Source organism: Melospiza melodia, chromosome 9 (genome assembly GCF_035770615.1).
Source record: "Melospiza melodia melodia isolate bMelMel2 chromosome 9, bMelMel2.pri, whole genome shotgun sequence".
NCBI classification, from domain to species: domain Eukaryota; kingdom Metazoa; phylum Chordata; class Aves; order Passeriformes; family Passerellidae; genus Melospiza; species Melospiza melodia.
The window spans coordinates 35,000,870-35,018,945 of NC_086202.1; the positions used below are offsets into that span (position 1 = coordinate 35,000,870).

An 18,076-nucleotide genomic window follows, 5' to 3' on the forward strand; every position below is an offset into this window, starting at 1 on the left:
AATCTTAAGGGAACAGTAGTGAGAGCAACAGAAAATGATGGAAAAGGATCTAGAGCTCTAAAATCTGTCAGTTTGCTTTTCTTTACGCTCACCAAAAACTACTGAAAAAACCAAAGTGAGATTACAAGGCAAAGCATAACTGAGGAAAATGAAAGAACCCTCTCAAAAATAAACCAATTAATAGCAAAATATTCCAAAAACAATTCTTTAGGCTGAATTTCCTTAAGCTGAGGCACAACAAGAAAGTGTAAAGAAGTAGAGTTAAAAAACCAGAGCTATTCCCAGCTGCATATTTGAAGACCACATCTTGGCACCACCAGCAAGAAAAGATCAACTGCCTCAGAAGCTCAGAACAGGTGCTGCAGTCACAACCAAGACAATTTAACATCTGCTCTGCAACACTTCTGTAAATTGCTTAGAGCTTGTTAGCTGTCTGACCACATAATTTTCACTTTAAAAAGCAAAGACACATATCAATTACACTGAGCTACATGGCGTAATTCCTCCCAAATGGCATCAGTCCAAAAACTACAATAGCACATGAATTCACAGGGATGGCCTGCTAACTCACCCTGAAGCAACAGAATAAGTGTTTTCTTACACCAAGCAATGCTGAGCCTTAACTTTCTCACTGGGGAATTGCAGGGAACTGTAAATACACAGCAGGTGCTGCCAAGGCCAGGTCTCACTGATGGAATTTCTGCACATTTTCATCTGCAGATCCTTAGTTTTAAGAGTAAAAATTCAGTTTCTTACCAAGAACTTTCAGAGGAGCTTTTTCCAGGTTCAGAATAGCTGCTCCAAAAGGAATAGCTAACGTTGTGAAATTGTTTTCATCACTCATCAGTGGGCACTCTGGTAGAGTGAGATACAGCCTCAAAGCTTCAACATCTGGTAAGGAGCTGGTCAATTTGGGAATAAGGTTCTTCTCCAAACTAGCTGCCACCTACAGCACATCAGAAAATTCTGTTTATTTTAATACAATTGAGATTTTAAACAAAATGCCCATGTATATGAAAACTAATCTAGAAGACAATAATTAAGAGCTTCGGTGAAAACTATTATACATTTAGACAATGACAGTAAATATTAAAATAGAATACACTGGTGTATCACCTAATTGTCTCAACAAAACACAGTTTCACACATCTGCAGTCAATACATTATTGAGTAAATAAATCCATTTACAGGGTTGGATCAAGCATAACAGAAGTATTTCTGGAGAGCTGTAACCCAGAAAGATAATCCCAAATGTGAAGAAAACACACAGCACAAACCTGTTGTGATATCTGAGCGTGCTCAGGCTGTATGAGTTTGTGGAAGAGTAGTCTAGCAGCATTCATGTCAACCCCTGAGAATCTAGCACTGGTTTTGTAATGATCATCATTGCTGCAGGAAGGGAAAAACCAGAAAGACTCAATCCTGTGCTCTCAGCAACTCAAGACTTTAACCCCCTGACTTTTAGACCCACTGACTAAGGATTTAAAATATATCAGACTTCCATGTTTTATATGGCCTTAGAAACAACTAAGAAACAACCAGAAAAAATCTCCTCTAACCACAAGAAAATCTCACAAAGAGACTTGGATGTGAACCATCCCACACAAGGGACTGCCCTGGAATTACCAACAACCCAGGGGTGACAAATGTGATGAGCTCTGCTGGCTCACATGGAGCCATCCTCACTGGGGCAGCTGACAAAACACAGGGCAGGAAAGAAGCAGGAGTTTCAATGGAGGAATGAGACAGGAATGGGACAGGAAACCCTGGGAAGGTGTCCCAGGGACACCAGGAAGGCAGTCACCACAGGAACACCTGGTAAAAGCCCACCACTTACCTCAGTGCCAAAAAGCTCCCATTCAGGCACCCAGCAGAGGAGAACGTTCCATCAATTTCACTGAAATTGGTCACACGAAATGTTACATTTGGTTTTCCTTTTAAAAATCAGCGTTTGCAATAAATAAAAACCCCTGTATTTAATCCCTAACGAATTAGACTGCGCAAAGGATGACTCCAATGTGACTAGGCAATACTAGATTAAACTTCCATTCAAGACTCAACACTTAGGACAGCTCAAATCACAGCCAATCTTGCTTTGCATACTCTTTTATTAAAATAGAAGCAATAATCTTTGAGTTGTTCTCATATTCCTTTAGATGCATTGCTAATTTTCAATGTGCAATTAGATACTTAATTTATCTTGTATAATCATCTAAGCTGGAGCAGAGATGCCACAGTCTCAAGGATCTAAACTACTCAACAAGCACGACAATGAAAGCACAGCAAGAGCTCTGCACGTCTCAAAATCAGTAATTACAAATAGTCCAAAGCCCCACTAATGCTCAATTCAGAAGCAGAATCACCAAAGACCACTCCTGTCCCTTCCATCACTTACTTAGCTATCTCTACAGGAAGTCTTCCAGATGGGAAACTCAGCAATTTTTGAATAAACATTTCATTCACAGTCCAGATCTGCTTCAAAAGGTCAGGATTCCTAAAATCATCTGGTGGCACCATGTTCTAAATAAATTGTAAAGAAAACATAAAGAGTCAGGCACACAGAATTGATTTCCAGAAAAATCAGCCAAGGCTGAGCTGTCATAGCTGACCATTTGCCTACCCAGACTATTGCAGTGAAATACTCTGTGTTTAACAGCTCTGCCTCCCTGTGAAAGCAGAGCATGCATAAAACCAGCTGGATTAGGTGATAATTCACACACCTTGCTAAATGGCAGCTCCCTGCACATCACTAACTGAGCTTCAGGTGTGAGCAGCAAGCATCTCTTGCCCTGCAGCCACAGGAGGCACTCAGCTCCCTGCCAAGCTGTGAGCACACAGCAAAGGAGCCATTCCATTCTCCAGACAGATGTTCTTCCACCCCACTGCCACCAGGCTCCTCTGAGAATGATCGTGCCTCTGTGAACACGCCCTGCCTCATCAGAGGAGCTGCATTTGGAAGTGCTGCTCACAGAAAATTGAATTCCACTAAGAGCTGTGATAGTAAAGAGGAGAAGCAAGATCATTGTTTTCAGTAGGAGCATTGGTTCAAAAAGAGAAGGCAAATAGCACCAAAACCAAGATGAAACTATCAACAGAAAACATTCCTCCTGAGGATGCCATCAGCTGACTCAGTGTGACAATGGCTACCTGCTGCCAAAAATCAGCACTTCTGATCCCGTCCCACAGCATCAGCTCGAGGAGCACTTCTGCCATTTCCCTTCTGTCCAGCCAAAGGAAATAACTCAGGGAACTGAGCAGCCCAAAATGGATTTTGGCTGGGCCCCCTAAATGGCAGGGACACACAACCCCCAGGGGCACAGTACACACAGAACTAAGGAAGGATTCAACACAAATTACCAAACCAAAGAGTTCTAAAGGGATACTTCTGCAGCATCGAAGTTCATCTACTGCTAATACCTTCTGTACAGAACAAGCCACAATAACTGCATTCATACAGCCTCCAGTTCACCTCAATTAGTCAGAAACTACTCCAGTAATTATGAAAATTGCACATAAAGTTATTAAGGAAGCTTTAAGAGACAAGTTTTGAATCTCCATTATAAGCAATCTTCAGGTGTACACCTGCTAAGCAAGTTTCTCTCAAATACAGCAATGGTTAAAACTCTACCAGAATTTAGACAGAGAATCCAACAAGTCAATCCCAGAAAAACTGCTGATTCTGTACACCCAGAACAGGCTGTGAGCACAAAGCACTGCTGCAAGTCTGACCTGCACTCAGTTTTTCTTCATAAGCATGCTTCCCCACTAAAATCCATTTTCCCCTGTGTCCAAATTAGTTTTCACCCTACATACTGAACTCTTGATGCTTCATTAATCCCCATGGTCTAATATCTGCTGAGCTGTACTGGAAACAGTTCCATGAATCTTCACCTTGTTTTTATTTTCTCTCCCAACTCATCCCCCAACAGCATTTTCCTTCCATCACACTTCCACATTGCCACTTTTACTGTAAAGTCCTTCTAGACTCTTGTAGGTAGCAGAATTTAAACAGATCAATTCTTGTTGCTTTAAAATGTAAGCTTTAAGACTGTGATAAAACTGACATAAACTATGTCACCAACAGCAATTTTTAGCAAAAAGCTCCATTTGTTTCCTTGCCACTGTGGTACATTAAAATGGCCACAGAGCAGAAGAGACCAAAGGAGGTATGAGGAGGACTGGGCAAGGAGCAAAGAGCTCAAATATTCAATCAACTCTTCCCTTCAGGCATGCAAAGAAGTGCATTCATCCATCAAGAAAAAAGCTTATGCCAAAAAAGTCTCAATCTCACATGATTTCTGACAGCTAACACACACTAACTGGATCCAAGTCCTCCAGCTGCTACCATGACTTGGTGCCTTTTGCTTCCACACTGCTCCAACAAACTTTACAATACAGTCACATGCACCTTCAACATCAAAATAGTTTAAAATGCATCCAAAAAAACTAAAATCCAACTTTCACAAGCTTTGGAACCAAATTACACTTAATTTGTTACCTGTGGATAAAAGTAGTGTGCAAAACTTTGGTCCCCACCAGAGAAAATTCTCTTTACACAGTAGCACTCCTCACTGTCTGCAAGAGGAATAAAAATGTGAAAATGAGATACTGCAATCAACACTGGGTTACAGAAAGGCTCCCTTCTGGCAGAACCTTGATCCAACACACTGAAACACCAGTTAATGATAAAATGGTCCATGCCATCTTTTTCTAAGTTCTAGGTCTGGTGCTACCAGAGGCCCCCACCCACCAGCCACAGGCATGCAATTCCTACAGCAGGAACCCAGAGCACAATCAGACTGTTTGGGAAAAATTATTACAGCCCATAATCAGTTTAAAACTCAAGAATTTCAAGCCCTAGAAAGGAACAGGCAACCAAGCAGTAAATGCATCAGCTGGTGCTTACCTGTGCTCATTGGGCACTGGGTACTAAAGGGAATCCAGTTTCCTCTCACTGTGAAGGGACTTTTCCTGTTACTGGTGGTCCCTGTGCCCAGCTGCCCATTGCCTCCCAGTCCAAAGGAGTAAATTCTTCCAGAAGAAGGGACAAATGCAGTGGTGTGCTGCCTAGGGCAAAGAGAATTCAGTACCACAAAGCTAAGCACTGGAAGCAGCTTTGAGCAGGCCTGGCCAGGACCGGGCTCAGCGCTGTGTGAAAGGCCCTGTCCTGCCCAACACTCCCTGCAATGCCCTGCCACTGGCAATATTCCACCCACACTCCAACAGGCAGCCCTCCTTTTGTATGGAAAGGTTCCCAGAATGGGGCTGCCAGTGCCCAGCCCCTGGCTGACCTTCAGAGCACATCAGAAATGAATGTCTAGAGACTGCCCACACCTCCTTTCCCTTCCCATCCTGACTGCCCCTCTCCCATCACAGGCCTGTGAAGAACCAGCTGGCAATTTGTGCAAACTGCTTTGTACTTTCCCAAACACACTTGTTCTTCAACAGGAAATGAAGTGACAGCAACAAACTCTCACAGCTCACACTACTGTTCACACTGCCAGTTTAGAAAATCACAGCCTCTCAAATACACAGCTTCCTTTAGCTCTTCCATCAATGCTTTTAGAATCCCCAAAACATCACTAAATATCTTTTGTTAGGGGTCATTTTGTCTTCCCTGACCACAAAGGCTAAGAAAACCCCCACTTCATATTGCAATACACATAAAGTTTTATACAAAGCAAGTTATGTGTAGGAGTCACAGGGTTAGCACAGAATAGACCTTACCTGCCACAGGTGATTTGTGTGACAACGCTCCCCATGAGCTCAAAAACTTTCCTGGGATTTATCTCGTGGCTGGTAGAGTTATGTCCCAGCTGGCCATAGCCTCCAGCTCCAAATGTGAAAACCCCACCTTCCTAAACAAATAAATATTTTACATTAATATGATCATATATCTCAGAACAAGAAACTCCACAGAAACAGGGGTTTAATAAATCTTTTCTGGTGATTTTGGCATTGCAGGGAAAGGACAGAAAATGAACAGAGTTCTGAGACACAGAAGAATTGCAAGTTAACTGGAGTTATGACAACATGGCACAGCTATGAAACATTACCTCACTTGTGCTAAATCAGACTCATCTAATTTCCTTATTATCATACAACAGTCCTGCCATTAACTTGTGTCATTTACAGATCCTAATCCTCATTTTCCCTCTTTTCCAGTTTTCTTGATGAACAAACTCCCACTATTAAAAGTATACTTCAGCTTTGAAACTCAGATTGCAAATGTTGAAGTGATTAGCCAGCAGGAAGCTGCCCTGCTCAGCAGATGATCCACAGTATGGCTGAAACAGCCTCAGTATTTGAAAGCATAAGAAACCAGAAATTTCAGTATTGTTGTGAGGCATGTAATTTTTGAAGAGTTTTTGATTAATCAAGAAATTACCAACACCTTTAACGTTTAAACCAAAAGCATTTTCAGAAATTGTACACCTCACCTCACAACAACTTTGAAACTTGCCATTTTCAGATGCTTTGAAATTGTGACTGTTTCTTTCAAATCTAATTGCACCAGCCAGGCCCTCAGCTGGAAACCATCACCAGAACTGCACTGAGGAAACCCAAGAGCCCCAGTCACTGAGGCAGGACAGAAAACAGTGCCAGGCTCTTCTGAGCTTCAGGAGGACTTGGAGAACGCTCACACACACACAGTTTCAAAGTTGTTGTGAGGTAAGGTGTATAATTGCTGAAAATATTTTTGGTTTAAACATTAAGTGTTGGTTAATATATTAATTAATTAATTAGCTGCCTACAAAAGGTGTGTGAGCCCCTGGCTCTGCAGGGACACTGGAGCCATGCACATGGGTGGCAATCTCTGCAAACATTCACAGTACACTCAGAACCTCAACCCAGCCCATCAGCTTTAAAGTACGTTTGGAGTTAACTTCTATGCATGAAAAAGGAAAATAAGCATTTAGAAATAAAGACTTCTTGTATTTGGTGATTTTTTTCAAATATTTAACCATTCTTCCAATCTTTCCTCAACTTAATCCCACAAATTTACAAGAAATTTTATTTAGAATTTAGTTTATTATTTCCTGTTCAGGTAGCATCTTCTCCTTCAATGGAAACATTAAAAAATTGGAGCATAAACATATCCTAAAGTTCTGTACCTTTGTAAGGGCAGCAGTATGATCCTCTCCACAACATATATGAACAACCTTCTGACTTCTCAGGGACTTGAGCAGGGTAGGAACATACCTGTCTGAAAGGTTTAATACAGAAAGGTCACTTATTTTGACAATAAAAATCAAAACCCAAATAGTTTTGCTTATGTATTCTAATTTGATTCTACCCAATCAAGCAGTTAAAATTTGTTAACATAACACAATCACCACAACTGGGTTTATGGATCCTGGAGATGGAAGTGTTACTACAGAATAAGACAGGGACTATGACACTGAAAAAGTTTGTGGCCCATGCCCTCATTTTCACTAGCACGGGATCATGTGTCAATACACAGACAACTAAATATGGAACATTACATTAGACCTGGCACTGGCCATGAGAAAAGATAAATTATCATTGTTTCTGTGTTTGAAATGAATTGTTTATGTGTTTCATGTTTTAAAATGTTCCTGTAAGTTGGTATTGACACCTTTTCCTTGGTCCCAAAAATGGAGAGCCAGACCCAGCTAAGGGATAAGGGGTTTTACCTCAGTGTTTAATTAGGATCCTTACTGGCCAAGGTGAAGGTGCTGCAATGCTCACACGTGACAGACCCCCTGTGCCATTTACAGACCTTACAAATCAGCATTTCTACCAAGGATGCCCCAGTGGGAGGCCTGGATGAATGCTGCGCTATTCCCCCACGTGTGGAATTCTACCCTGGATGGGCCAAATCTCTGTTCCACAGGGTGTGTTCCAGAGGAGTTGCAGCCTCCTGCTGCGAGGCCTTCAGGATGTTTGGCCTCCTGGCCTGGCACATTACCAGCACTATGCCAAGTTATCAGGCTTAAGGAATGCTAAGAACACTGAGGATACATAGAAAGTAGATAAAAAAGGCAAAAAATCATCTTGGCATCAGTGTCAGTCGGGCTTCTTTGGAAAGTAAATTTATACACATTTTAATGTTACAGACTGCATGACAGAATGGAGCTCTGAACAAACAGGAAGCAAGCATAACTTCCCTCCATCACTAGGACAAGTCAACTTTGTCAACTTTGCACAAAGGCAATTCTTCAAAATGTCAGTGCTAATGTCTTAAAACCTGTCAGGCATGCTAACATGTCTGCAAGAAACCCTATGAAGACACTGAGAAGTGATAAAACCTAGGGTTACACACATTCCAAAGAATATGTAGGAGCAACTGAAGTCTCCCATGATTTCTGAAAAATAATTGTAATTCTCTTATTACATGAATGTGGCAATTTTTAAGGCATTCAGATGAGTATTTTATTTACAACCCATCTTCCCCATTTTAAATGGTGGTGACAACAATGAACCAGTAAGCAAATCTGAACTCATTAAACCATCTATAGATTATCCACTATTAAACTGTGTATTACAGCAAATACTGTCACCCTGGAGCCCTGTGAGCACATACTGTGCATGTAAAACAATACAACCAAAAAAAGAATTTTTTGTCTAATCTAACCATTTGCTAAAAATCATTGAGCGGTCATCCACCCAGCAGAGGAAATTTTAGAAATGGCTAGCCAAAAATTGTGAATGATTATCAAAAGTGGCCTGAGAAAGGAACGTAAAAGTAAATGGCAGTAAAATATGAAAATGGCCTAAATGTGACTACTAAGGACAACCAATTAGTTGTGACAGATTGCTGCTTTTGCCAAGCAATTTCATTCACTTAAATTCAGTTCAAACTGTAACTACTGCACAGTATTTCAATTCAATCCCATGAAATGACAGGCAAAGAACACAAGTGAAGCAGGCAAGAGCTTCAGCATAGCACTGTCAGCATTCCCACTACACTGAGGAAAACGCCTCTGTGCCCTGTTTGTGCCATCCCACGTGGCACTGGCACACCCCAGCTGTGTCTGCTCCTTTCCAGAACACTGCTCACCTCAGATTCACCATCCACACCCCCCTGAAGCAATGCTTCCTTACCTGTGTCATCATTAACACCCAGCTGCCCAAATTTGTTGCGTCCCCATCCAAAGATGGCTCCAGAAAGAGTCAGCACAAAGCTGTGAGCTCCTCCTGCTGCAATCTGTGCAAAAGGGATTCCCAGCAGAGATTTAATCATCTGTGGGGAGGTTTGTTTTTTATACTCATAACCTAGGCCCAGCTGGCCATATTTGTTTTGTCCCCAGGAAAACACTTCACTTCCTGTTGGAAGGAAAAAATAAACAACCAAGAAACACAATTAATACAGTTTAATAATACAATGTTTATCCACTGTAAGAGAAGCTAAAAGTTAGACTGTCACTCTTCCAAAACTTTTGAGTTTGAAAATGCATACAAATTACTGACTTGTGAAGCTGAGCATTCTTGTGTAATTTGCAGGCATTCAACTCAAGCACTTAATCAGATTGGAAGTATTTAAATCACATTCAAGCCCTTCCAAACCGCTCTCAACATTCCTGTTTCCACAGTGCAGATCTACTGAGCTTGGTTATTCCAAAGCAAGGCACTGCTCCATGGGAAGCTCCTCTGCTGCACAGATGTTTATGCAGACATCTGCTGAAGATGGACATGGAAAATTTTCCTGCTTCCAATCAAAAGCCTCATTTAAGGTTTTCTAAGGTAAGATACTTAAATTTTGACAGACAATTTAAGAGATGTATATTTTTAAATACTGTCTTCATTACATGATCACTGAAGCACAAGATTTATAATGTCACTTGATAATTTACAAAGAAAAACATTTTAAAGAATAGCAATCAAAGACCTATTGATGTTAAAACTGCTTCTAAAATAAAACACTCTCTTCTTGAACAACCAATGTTTTGCCAAGGTATTTACTATCCTAAAGATCAACACCCAGACAAAAATAATTTACTTTTGCTGACATGAAATGTTTTCAAGAGCAATGTTACCTTCAAAATGCTTCCCATGCCTCTCCCATCTCCACCTTTCCAGTAACAGTTTTATCAAGATGGGGAAACAATGAAACCCATCCTCTGGAGTACGGGTGTCAGATTTTATTTATTTATATTAACAACTAACCCAAAACACCCTACAGCCCACGCCAAGAACAGACACAGAGCTGCAAACCCATGACCTGGCAATAAAACAGTGATGCTCTACTTGAAGCCTGTGACTATTTAAATTTCAAATCACAAATTCCTGTGACACTCTCGCACCTCTGACCAACAGAACGCTTGACAACACAACTCACAACTCTGCTGCAGATCTTAACTCAGGCAAAGGGTTACTCCTAAAGCTCTGCCTGCCCTGAAACAAAGGCATTCCCCTGGGTTATAATGATAATTACACCTGGGAATTCATAATGGCACAGGAATTGCCCAATATGAGCCCATGAAGAGTCACACACAGAACCTAGGCACATATAAACAGCATAAACTATTGGATTTAAAGAATAAACATCAGTCAGAGTACCATGAACACCTGCCTCTCCACAGTTATTTGGCTCATATTTTAAACACACATTGTTAAGAAACATTAAAGGTGGCTTGTATGTGATATGGAATTTTAACTATGGAAGCACCAAAAACCAGAGGCTTTGCCATAATAAAGCACACAAGGAAGTCACTCCTGCCAGCCTCAGTAACTTGAGGTTACAGGTTAAAACAGACCAGTGTGAAAGATTTGGGACCAAGAAAAGAAACAAAATAAAAAGGAAGTCACATGAAAGCCAAATTATGAGAAAAAAATCAACATAAACACACACCCTGAAGAAATAAAAGCACAACTCAACATCTGTTTCTACATTTGTTTTTCAAATGGCAGCTTCCATCATTAAATTACAGAGCCCCTACCAACCTGAAATCCCATCTGTGCTAAGTGGTAGCATGTTTAATAATGAAAAAAAAAGATAAAATGTATCTTGAAAACATTTGAATTCCCTGGTATGAAATTACACAAAACTTCAGGAGGATCTGGCTTACCTTTTGAGAGTGCTAGTGAGTGATAATAACCACAAGCAACTTGGACAATCTGGATCTCTGATAAACTTTTAATATTTCTATTGGAGTAAGAAAACAGAGAAACAATTAAGCTACAATGAAGCTTTACTTCATGGTATGAAATAAAGAGCAATATACAAAATATGAATCCTTTTTACTGAAGTGTACTAAACATCACAACTTTAATTAGATGCTAATTAGTAAAATCTGAAGACAAAACTGCTTTTCTTCTAAACCTTCTAAGAGCAGGTTCTGCCTTATTTTCAAATAGATCAAGTCTGTAAAAGTCCATAATGAAGAATCAGGGAGGTTCACATGCTGTGAAGGTGATCTCACACAGCTGAAGGGAGGAATGAACACAGAATACGAGAAGAAACTCATTCTTACTTTCCAGTTTCCAAAACTTCAGTTTATAAACCTAATACATATTGCACAATATTCCGAAGAAGTTGCAAATACATGCACATGTGCACTGAAACTAATAATGCTTTCCACTTGGGATGAGGAAAAAGTTTCTAAGGGCCTGTGGGCATTTAAACTGGATGCAGATAGAACATTTTTAATATGAATTACTAAGGTTCCAAGGAATTGTTACTTTTGTGTGTGGACTTCAGGTAGCTGCAATGCTTACGGCATTCTGAAAACAACCCTGGCCAACATGAATTTTTTTAACTAGAAGGTGTATTATTCAATCACAGCTGAAAAGCTTTGGGCTGAAAACTGAAGTACAAAGATAGGACAGCAAATGCACCTTCTTCACATTGAAAGTTTAACACACTACTTCTCTTTAACTTCTCTTAAATGGCACTCATACTCTTAAAATACCCATCCTACTTTTCCAATGCAAGTCTTATTGTTGGGGGAGGACTATTAAAAATACCAACAAACAAAACACCCCAAAAAGCAACCAACCAAGCACACCTGTAAGACATTTCTCACAAGAGTTTCTGAGAAAGGAAACTGTCCACACACAGCATTCAAGTGTCACAGCTAATATACATTTTCTATATTTATATGGCTTTACCTGTAACAACAGAATAGCTTAACCAATGTGATTCAAGCACATTATTTTAAAAAAAGGCAAATTATCATGTACTATTTTTAACCTGGGCACTCTGACGCATTCCTCTGTTCCTGGCAAGCCAAGCTGTCCATCAGTAGCCAGACCCCAAGCATATACCTGACCTTTGTCATTTAATGCAAGAGTGTGGGCTTCTCCACATGACACAGCTACAATATTTTGGGCATCCAGTGCACCAACATGCTCTAAAAAAAGGAATAAATAAAATTAGTTGGTTAAAAAAAAAAATAAAAGCTACTAACAAGCTAGGCTTGTTCCAAACAGTTTACACAGTACTAAGACATCAACTAAGCCCATAAGTTCTGCTGAAACACCCTTTATTTAAAATTATAAACATGCAATTATGCAATTCTAGGAGAAATGAGTTAAATTTGACACCCTGAAGTAACCAGGTAATGAGTGTTTCTGGAGCAATGCACAAAGTGCACAAAACCTGCGCCTCGATCCTGACGGATCCCTCTAACGCTGCCATCTGAAAATGAGTGCAGAAACTCAATTAACAGTAAGGGCAAATAGATTACTGTCAAATGACTACACGTGTAAAACATTATGTAAGAGGAAAACATTCCACCACAGCAAATTAAATTCACCTATTCATCATTAAGAAAGAGCCTGCAAAACAAGGCAGGGCAAATTACAGACTAAAGCTACCGATTTTGCAATGAGCTACACAATGTCTTCTTTATAATGCAAAATACTGTGGAAATGGATCCTAAAGAGTAATTTTTCTAGACACATGGTGACACCTCTGAAAAGCACACACTAAAATATCTCTGATTTTTTTCCAGGAGCCTGCACCAATGCATTTGGAAACACTCAAAGCTTGGTTTTGGGCTTATGATTTGTGATCGGAATAACATTTCAATTCCAGCAATAAGCAAAGCAGAGAAATATCACCAGGGCCTGTCATTAAGGCTAGAATTTTTAACAGTTCCCTTAAATAAGGGACTGCTTGGACATTTTACTCCCAGTTTTCAAACACAAACTCCATCCTAGCCTGAAAAGCCTGTGTATTGTCAATGCTATGGGCACTCTAAACACAGCCCAGCCCAAGGCAGCTTCACAACAGTAGCTCACATTATCTGCAGCACGACAGGCACCCAGCTTCCAAAATAAACCGACACAGGCAGCAGATATAAGCTCTTTTTATTACACCCAGCCGGTCTGACTGAAGAGGTTGCCACCCCAATTCAGCCACGAGAGCCTCCCACAGCTCTGCCAGTGGGAGAGGTCACGGAGGCACTCTCACTCTCCACTGGGGCACCAGCACACGGATTAGCTCGGGCAATCTCGCCCAGCTGCTGCACCAGCCGGCCCGACTGCCACAGCCATGCAGTGCCCGTGGCAAGCAGAGCTCTAGGAGGAGGAAAGAAGAAAGGCAGTGGGACAAGGAGGCAGCAAAGACACCCAGTCAGCAACAAAATTATCTTCAGTTAGCAGGAACACGTTTAAAGGAGAGCATCCACCCATCTATAAAGATACCAAGCCTCTTTGGGCTGTGCAACTGAAGCTATTCCAATGCTCTGACTTCATACAACACTCAGCAGTAATATCAGTAACCTCTGGGTGAAAGGAAGATTAGGGAGGACATTACAATCCTCGTGTGTCTGAGCATGTTAAAAAAAAATGCAAGTAGGTCCATTACATATGAAAGGCCAGGCAAATTAAACGTCAGATATTTTCATTGTAACCTTTAGACTAAAAGACAATTCAGCAAAATTTTTAAAGTGGGCAACAAGCAGTCAGAGTAAGTTTGACATGCTGAGTTTCTCTTCATGTTCATGAAGCAGATGTTTGCACAGGATTAAAGTTTATCAGCTTTAATATCCACATACTGTTTCCCAACAGAAGTCCACATTAGTTTAAAAAAAAAATCAAGAAAATCTTTAATTGGCACCAAAACTGAAACTCTGTGTAAAGGAGAACTACTAAAATACCGCATGACACCTCATTTCCATTTGAAAAATTTGTGGCAAACACTGAGCCAAGCAAGTTGTGAAAGTGCTCTAGGAGTGATTAGCAGCAAGTCTCAGTCAGCCTTCCCAGTGTGCTGTGCTGTGAGCAGAGTGAGCAGCTCTGTTCCTGGCTCTCAGCACCAGCTATGACTCACATGCACGCTCTGAAGGGAGCCCATGTGCACACTCCTCTGCAGTCCCTGCAAGATGTTTACCCAGCTCTGCTCAGAACTGCACTAGGAGGGAGCACAAACACACACCAAACAGAGGTGGGAAGGAAAAAAGCCCAAAGAAGTGTTACACAGCATCCTTTAGGCTTCTCCACATCCTCTCCCCGTAGCGCTGCTTGTGCTGATAAGTCTTTTATCAAAAGTTTTATTTTTAGTTCTCACAAAAAGAGAACATTGCTTCAATCAGACCTGCTGTACACCACGTATTAGACAACTAAAAACTGCATGTTTCCCTGCAGTGATATCCCAAATACTCATTTCCACCACAGTCCAACAGCCAAACCCATACATGAAGTACAACACCAACCCATGGACTGCAGCAGCTCAGCTCCCCTTGAGAGTAAAAACATCACTGAGTCTCTCACATCCATGGTTGAAATAAAAACCAGTGGCAGTGTCCAGCTGCACAGCATGCAAAAATATGGGGGGACTGCCACGTTTCACAGCTGTGTGTCTCCAGCTTCACCAGAACCCATCCCACAAAGCAATGCTTTTCCAGTCAAAAAGATGTCCATTCTTGGAAGAACTGCTGGGCATGAGTTTGCCCCATGCAGACACCTGGGTAATCTTGGCTCTGATGAAGCACAACAAAACGAAAGCCACACCCACCACCCCACAGGATCCCCACAGTTCATCACTTCTAAACTTACCGGGTCTTTTCCTGCCTTTGTCATGCCCTAGTTGTCCCAGATCGTTGCATCCACATGTATAAACTGTCCCATCATCCAGGACAAAAACAGTGTGTCTCAGTCCACATCCTACATCTCTGACCCTTTTATTTAGGAAAAAGTCACTTTTTCTGGGTTCTAAAACAATCTCTTCATCAATTCCACCCAATCCAAGCTGTCCAAAAGATGCATTGCCCCAGCACAACATGTTTACACTTCTTGTTATCAGAGATCTTCCAACTTCACTTTTCTAGAATATTCCTTCTGCGTAGCTGTTGAGAAAAAAGGAAAACGTACATTTTTCAGTATTGTCCCCAGCATTTACATTACTTTCTACACAGCATGTAACCCATGAGCTCACTTTCTCTATACCGATGTATTCAAACCCTGAACAATTTTTAAGAGTGTGATTTGCTTTCTTGGACAGGATTTGCCTTAACTCTGCAGTAAAATGCTTTCAGATACAACTTTTAAGACGTGCAGGTCACTGGTTTTGCATAACTTTGTTTCAAAAACTTAAAACATCATTCTTCGTAGAACTTCTTTAATCCCTTATTCAGATTTATACAAACTTGCAGTTGCAGCCAGTCCCAGCCAGTGGAAACGACCCCAGCTATCTTCCAAGGGGACAGTGCAGGCTACTTTCTTTACTTGAGGAGTTGCACGACTCCAGCAGGGGCTGTGCACGGCCTCAAGATCATCACCAAAAACAACACTTGACTCACAGCTCGGAAAAAAGTGCTCAGCTCTGATCAATCCAGTTATGCAACACAAAGTACAACATGCTGTGTCAGTCGTTGCATTTAAACAACTAGGAGTCAACTGAACTCACAATTTAAGAGAAAATAAAGAGCTGAAAGTCAAGTCCCCAGTCCTGCACTGCAATCAGCTACAGCTTCAGTTACTCTGCAGCAGCAGCAGGCCACGTACACCAGCTCCCCCAGGCAAGTCCACACCCCTAATCCCTAAATTACAATTATCAGTATTTGTGCTGACAGACTCTGCACCTTTTTGGAAAGGATTCAAAGCTGCCCTTCTCTTTCATTCGCAGCAGTGCATACAACAAAAAAATCGGTGACAAAGTTTTCACTACTACTCATACCCCGTTTCCACGACAGCAAGTTTCTCTGCATTTTCAGAGCAATTTAAAAGTCAATGTAATCTAATGAGAAATTACTACAAATTTTTCATCTGTGACTATTATTCTGCAGGGTTATAACATGTATAAACTACCTAAATCCCAAACGGCTCGGAGAAGCAAGCCAACACTTAACATCTAAGCGTTACGTACACCAAAGGGCAGAATTCTTGCCAGCACAACCGGATAAACTATTTTTCTCTGCAAAAGACAAAATGCAATAAACAAGACACTTAATTTTGGGACCGCATAAAAAAACCCTATAGCAATACTGAACCAAAACAGCCAAACAGCTTAAAATATATTGCATTCTGTTTACCTATCTCAGGAGGTGAGGCATGATCAAATATTTCCCTAGCTATATCCTACCACATTCAGAAGGGGACATCGAAACCAAGACGCCTTCAGTTAAGCCATAGCTATGCAGCAGCACATGTCACACATCTGGAGCGGTGACTTGCTTCAACCTGCAACACAAGAAATCAGAAAAGATGTATCACTATAGTTCTTCGAGATTTCTACAGTCAAGGTTTATCTCCATCTCCAGCAGGGGAAAAAAATAAGAAAAGTTCTCCTTTCTGCTAAACTCTATATGTATCTCCACGGAAGGCGGGGTTGTTTTGTTTTGCATCATTTAAGAGCCAGTAGCCAAAGTTCTGTACTTTGATCTCAAATCACGGCACTCTTCCACCGCTGTGCGTGGCCATCAGAGCCAACTGGGGCGGCCAGGGCCGGGTACCCCCGCTCCTGCGGGCGCTGCCCGGTGTGGGCACCGGAGCCGGCCGGGGCAGCCCCGCACTCGCCCCGGGCCGCGGGCGGGCGCCCGGGAAGCGCCTGGACGCTTCTCGCGGGCTGCGGCGGCTGCCGGAGCGCTCAGGCCGTGCCCGTGAGGGGACCCCGCCCGCCCGGCGCTCGCCGCGGGCCCGCGTTCCCCCGGCGGGGCTCGGCTCCCCGGGCCCGCCGCGCTGAGCCGCGCAGGGAGCGGCGGGCGCGGCCCGGCGGCGGAGAGGGGCGGCGGCCGGAGCCCTCCGTGCCCCGCGGCCCGAGCGCGGCGCCGCCCGGCCTGGGCCCAACCGCCCCGGGCCGCACCTGCCCCGCGGCGCCGCCGCCCGGCCCGCCCCGCTCCCGCGTCCCGCCCTGGGGCCCCGCGGCCCGAGCGCGGCCCCGGCCACTTTCCCGTCCGCCCCGCGGGGCCCGAGGGCGGCGGCGCCCGGCTCCGCCGAGGCCCGGCGGGACTCACCGGTGGCAGCGAAGCGCTCCGCTGCCCTCCGCAGCCCGCCCACCGCAGGCGCTCGCCGGCCACGGCCGGGGCGTGAGCAGCGTGAGCAGCCCCGGGCGCGGTGACAGGGCCCGGCCGCCGCTGCCGCGCAGGCGCCGGCTCGGCGGGCGGGACCGCAGCGCCCGCTCCACCGCCCGCCCGGCCGCGTGGTCGGGGGCGGGGACGCGGCGCGGAGCCGTCACCGGGGCTCGGCCGGGCCCCCACAGGGACGTTGCGCTCGGAGGCACCGCGTGGTTGGGTTCCCGCCGTTGGGCTGTGCGGAGGCGGGGCGAGGAGCTGGCAGCCGGAGTGAGGCGCGGAGCTCCGGAGGGACGCTCTCCTCCTGCCCGTGAGCTCGGGGAGCGCGGGGCTGGCGCGGAGCTCGGCCCTTCCCTCCGGCGGTGACCGAAACTGTGCGCGTTCTTGGCATGGGGACAGTGTGAGCGCGAAAATACAGAGCCGCCGTTGTGTTACATCGCAGGTTTTAAACTGAGAATTAAAAAACTGGAGCGGGTTCTGGGGCAGATAGCTCCCACAGGAGAGGTCTTCGTATGGCGAGTTTCGTCCGCCTTGCGGAGTTCTCCAGACACTTGGGCGCGTGTTGCTGACCCTTATTCCTGATCTGCGGCAGCCTCTGCTCGGTCTCTGAGGACACGAGAAGAATGAGCTCAGCGAGTGGGACGGAGCTGGATCCG

The 18,076-nt window shown here is 43.6% G+C and overlaps 1 protein-coding gene across 4 annotated transcripts in view; it reads right to left on the bottom strand.

The window, feature by feature from the left end:
* The window catches only part of HERC4 (HECT and RLD domain containing E3 ubiquitin protein ligase 4), a 29,658-nt gene extending 12,197 nt beyond the window's left edge, over positions 1–17,461 (bottom strand). For 2 of the 4 annotated variants that reach the window (XM_063164191.1, XM_063164188.1), the window contains exons 1-14: positions 17,364–17,461; positions 16,493–16,590; positions 14,968–15,257; positions 12,158–12,317; positions 11,034–11,110; positions 9,070–9,291; positions 7,116–7,207; positions 5,728–5,858; positions 4,907–5,067; positions 4,499–4,575; positions 2,396–2,520; positions 1,838–1,897; positions 1,278–1,389; positions 757–946 (exon numbers count right to left, since the gene is read on the bottom strand). In XM_063164191.1, coding sequence (XP_063020261.1) covers positions 757–946; positions 1,278–1,389; positions 1,838–1,897; positions 2,396–2,520; positions 4,499–4,575; positions 4,907–5,067; positions 5,728–5,858; positions 7,116–7,207; positions 9,070–9,291; positions 11,034–11,110; positions 12,158–12,317; positions 14,968–15,193 — 1,633 coding nt within the window. In that variant the 5' untranslated portion in view covers positions 15,194–15,257; positions 16,493–16,590; positions 17,364–17,461. Of the gene's footprint in view, positions 1–756; positions 947–1,277; positions 1,390–1,837; positions 1,898–2,395; positions 2,521–4,498; positions 4,576–4,906; positions 5,068–5,727; positions 5,859–7,115; positions 7,208–9,069; positions 9,292–11,033; positions 11,111–12,157; positions 12,318–14,967; positions 15,258–16,276; positions 16,325–16,442; positions 16,591–17,363 lie in introns of all 4 variants that reach the window. The other 2 variants (XM_063164190.1, XM_063164189.1) reach the window with 2 other exon arrangements.
* Positions 17,462–18,076: the final 615 nt, after the last annotated feature.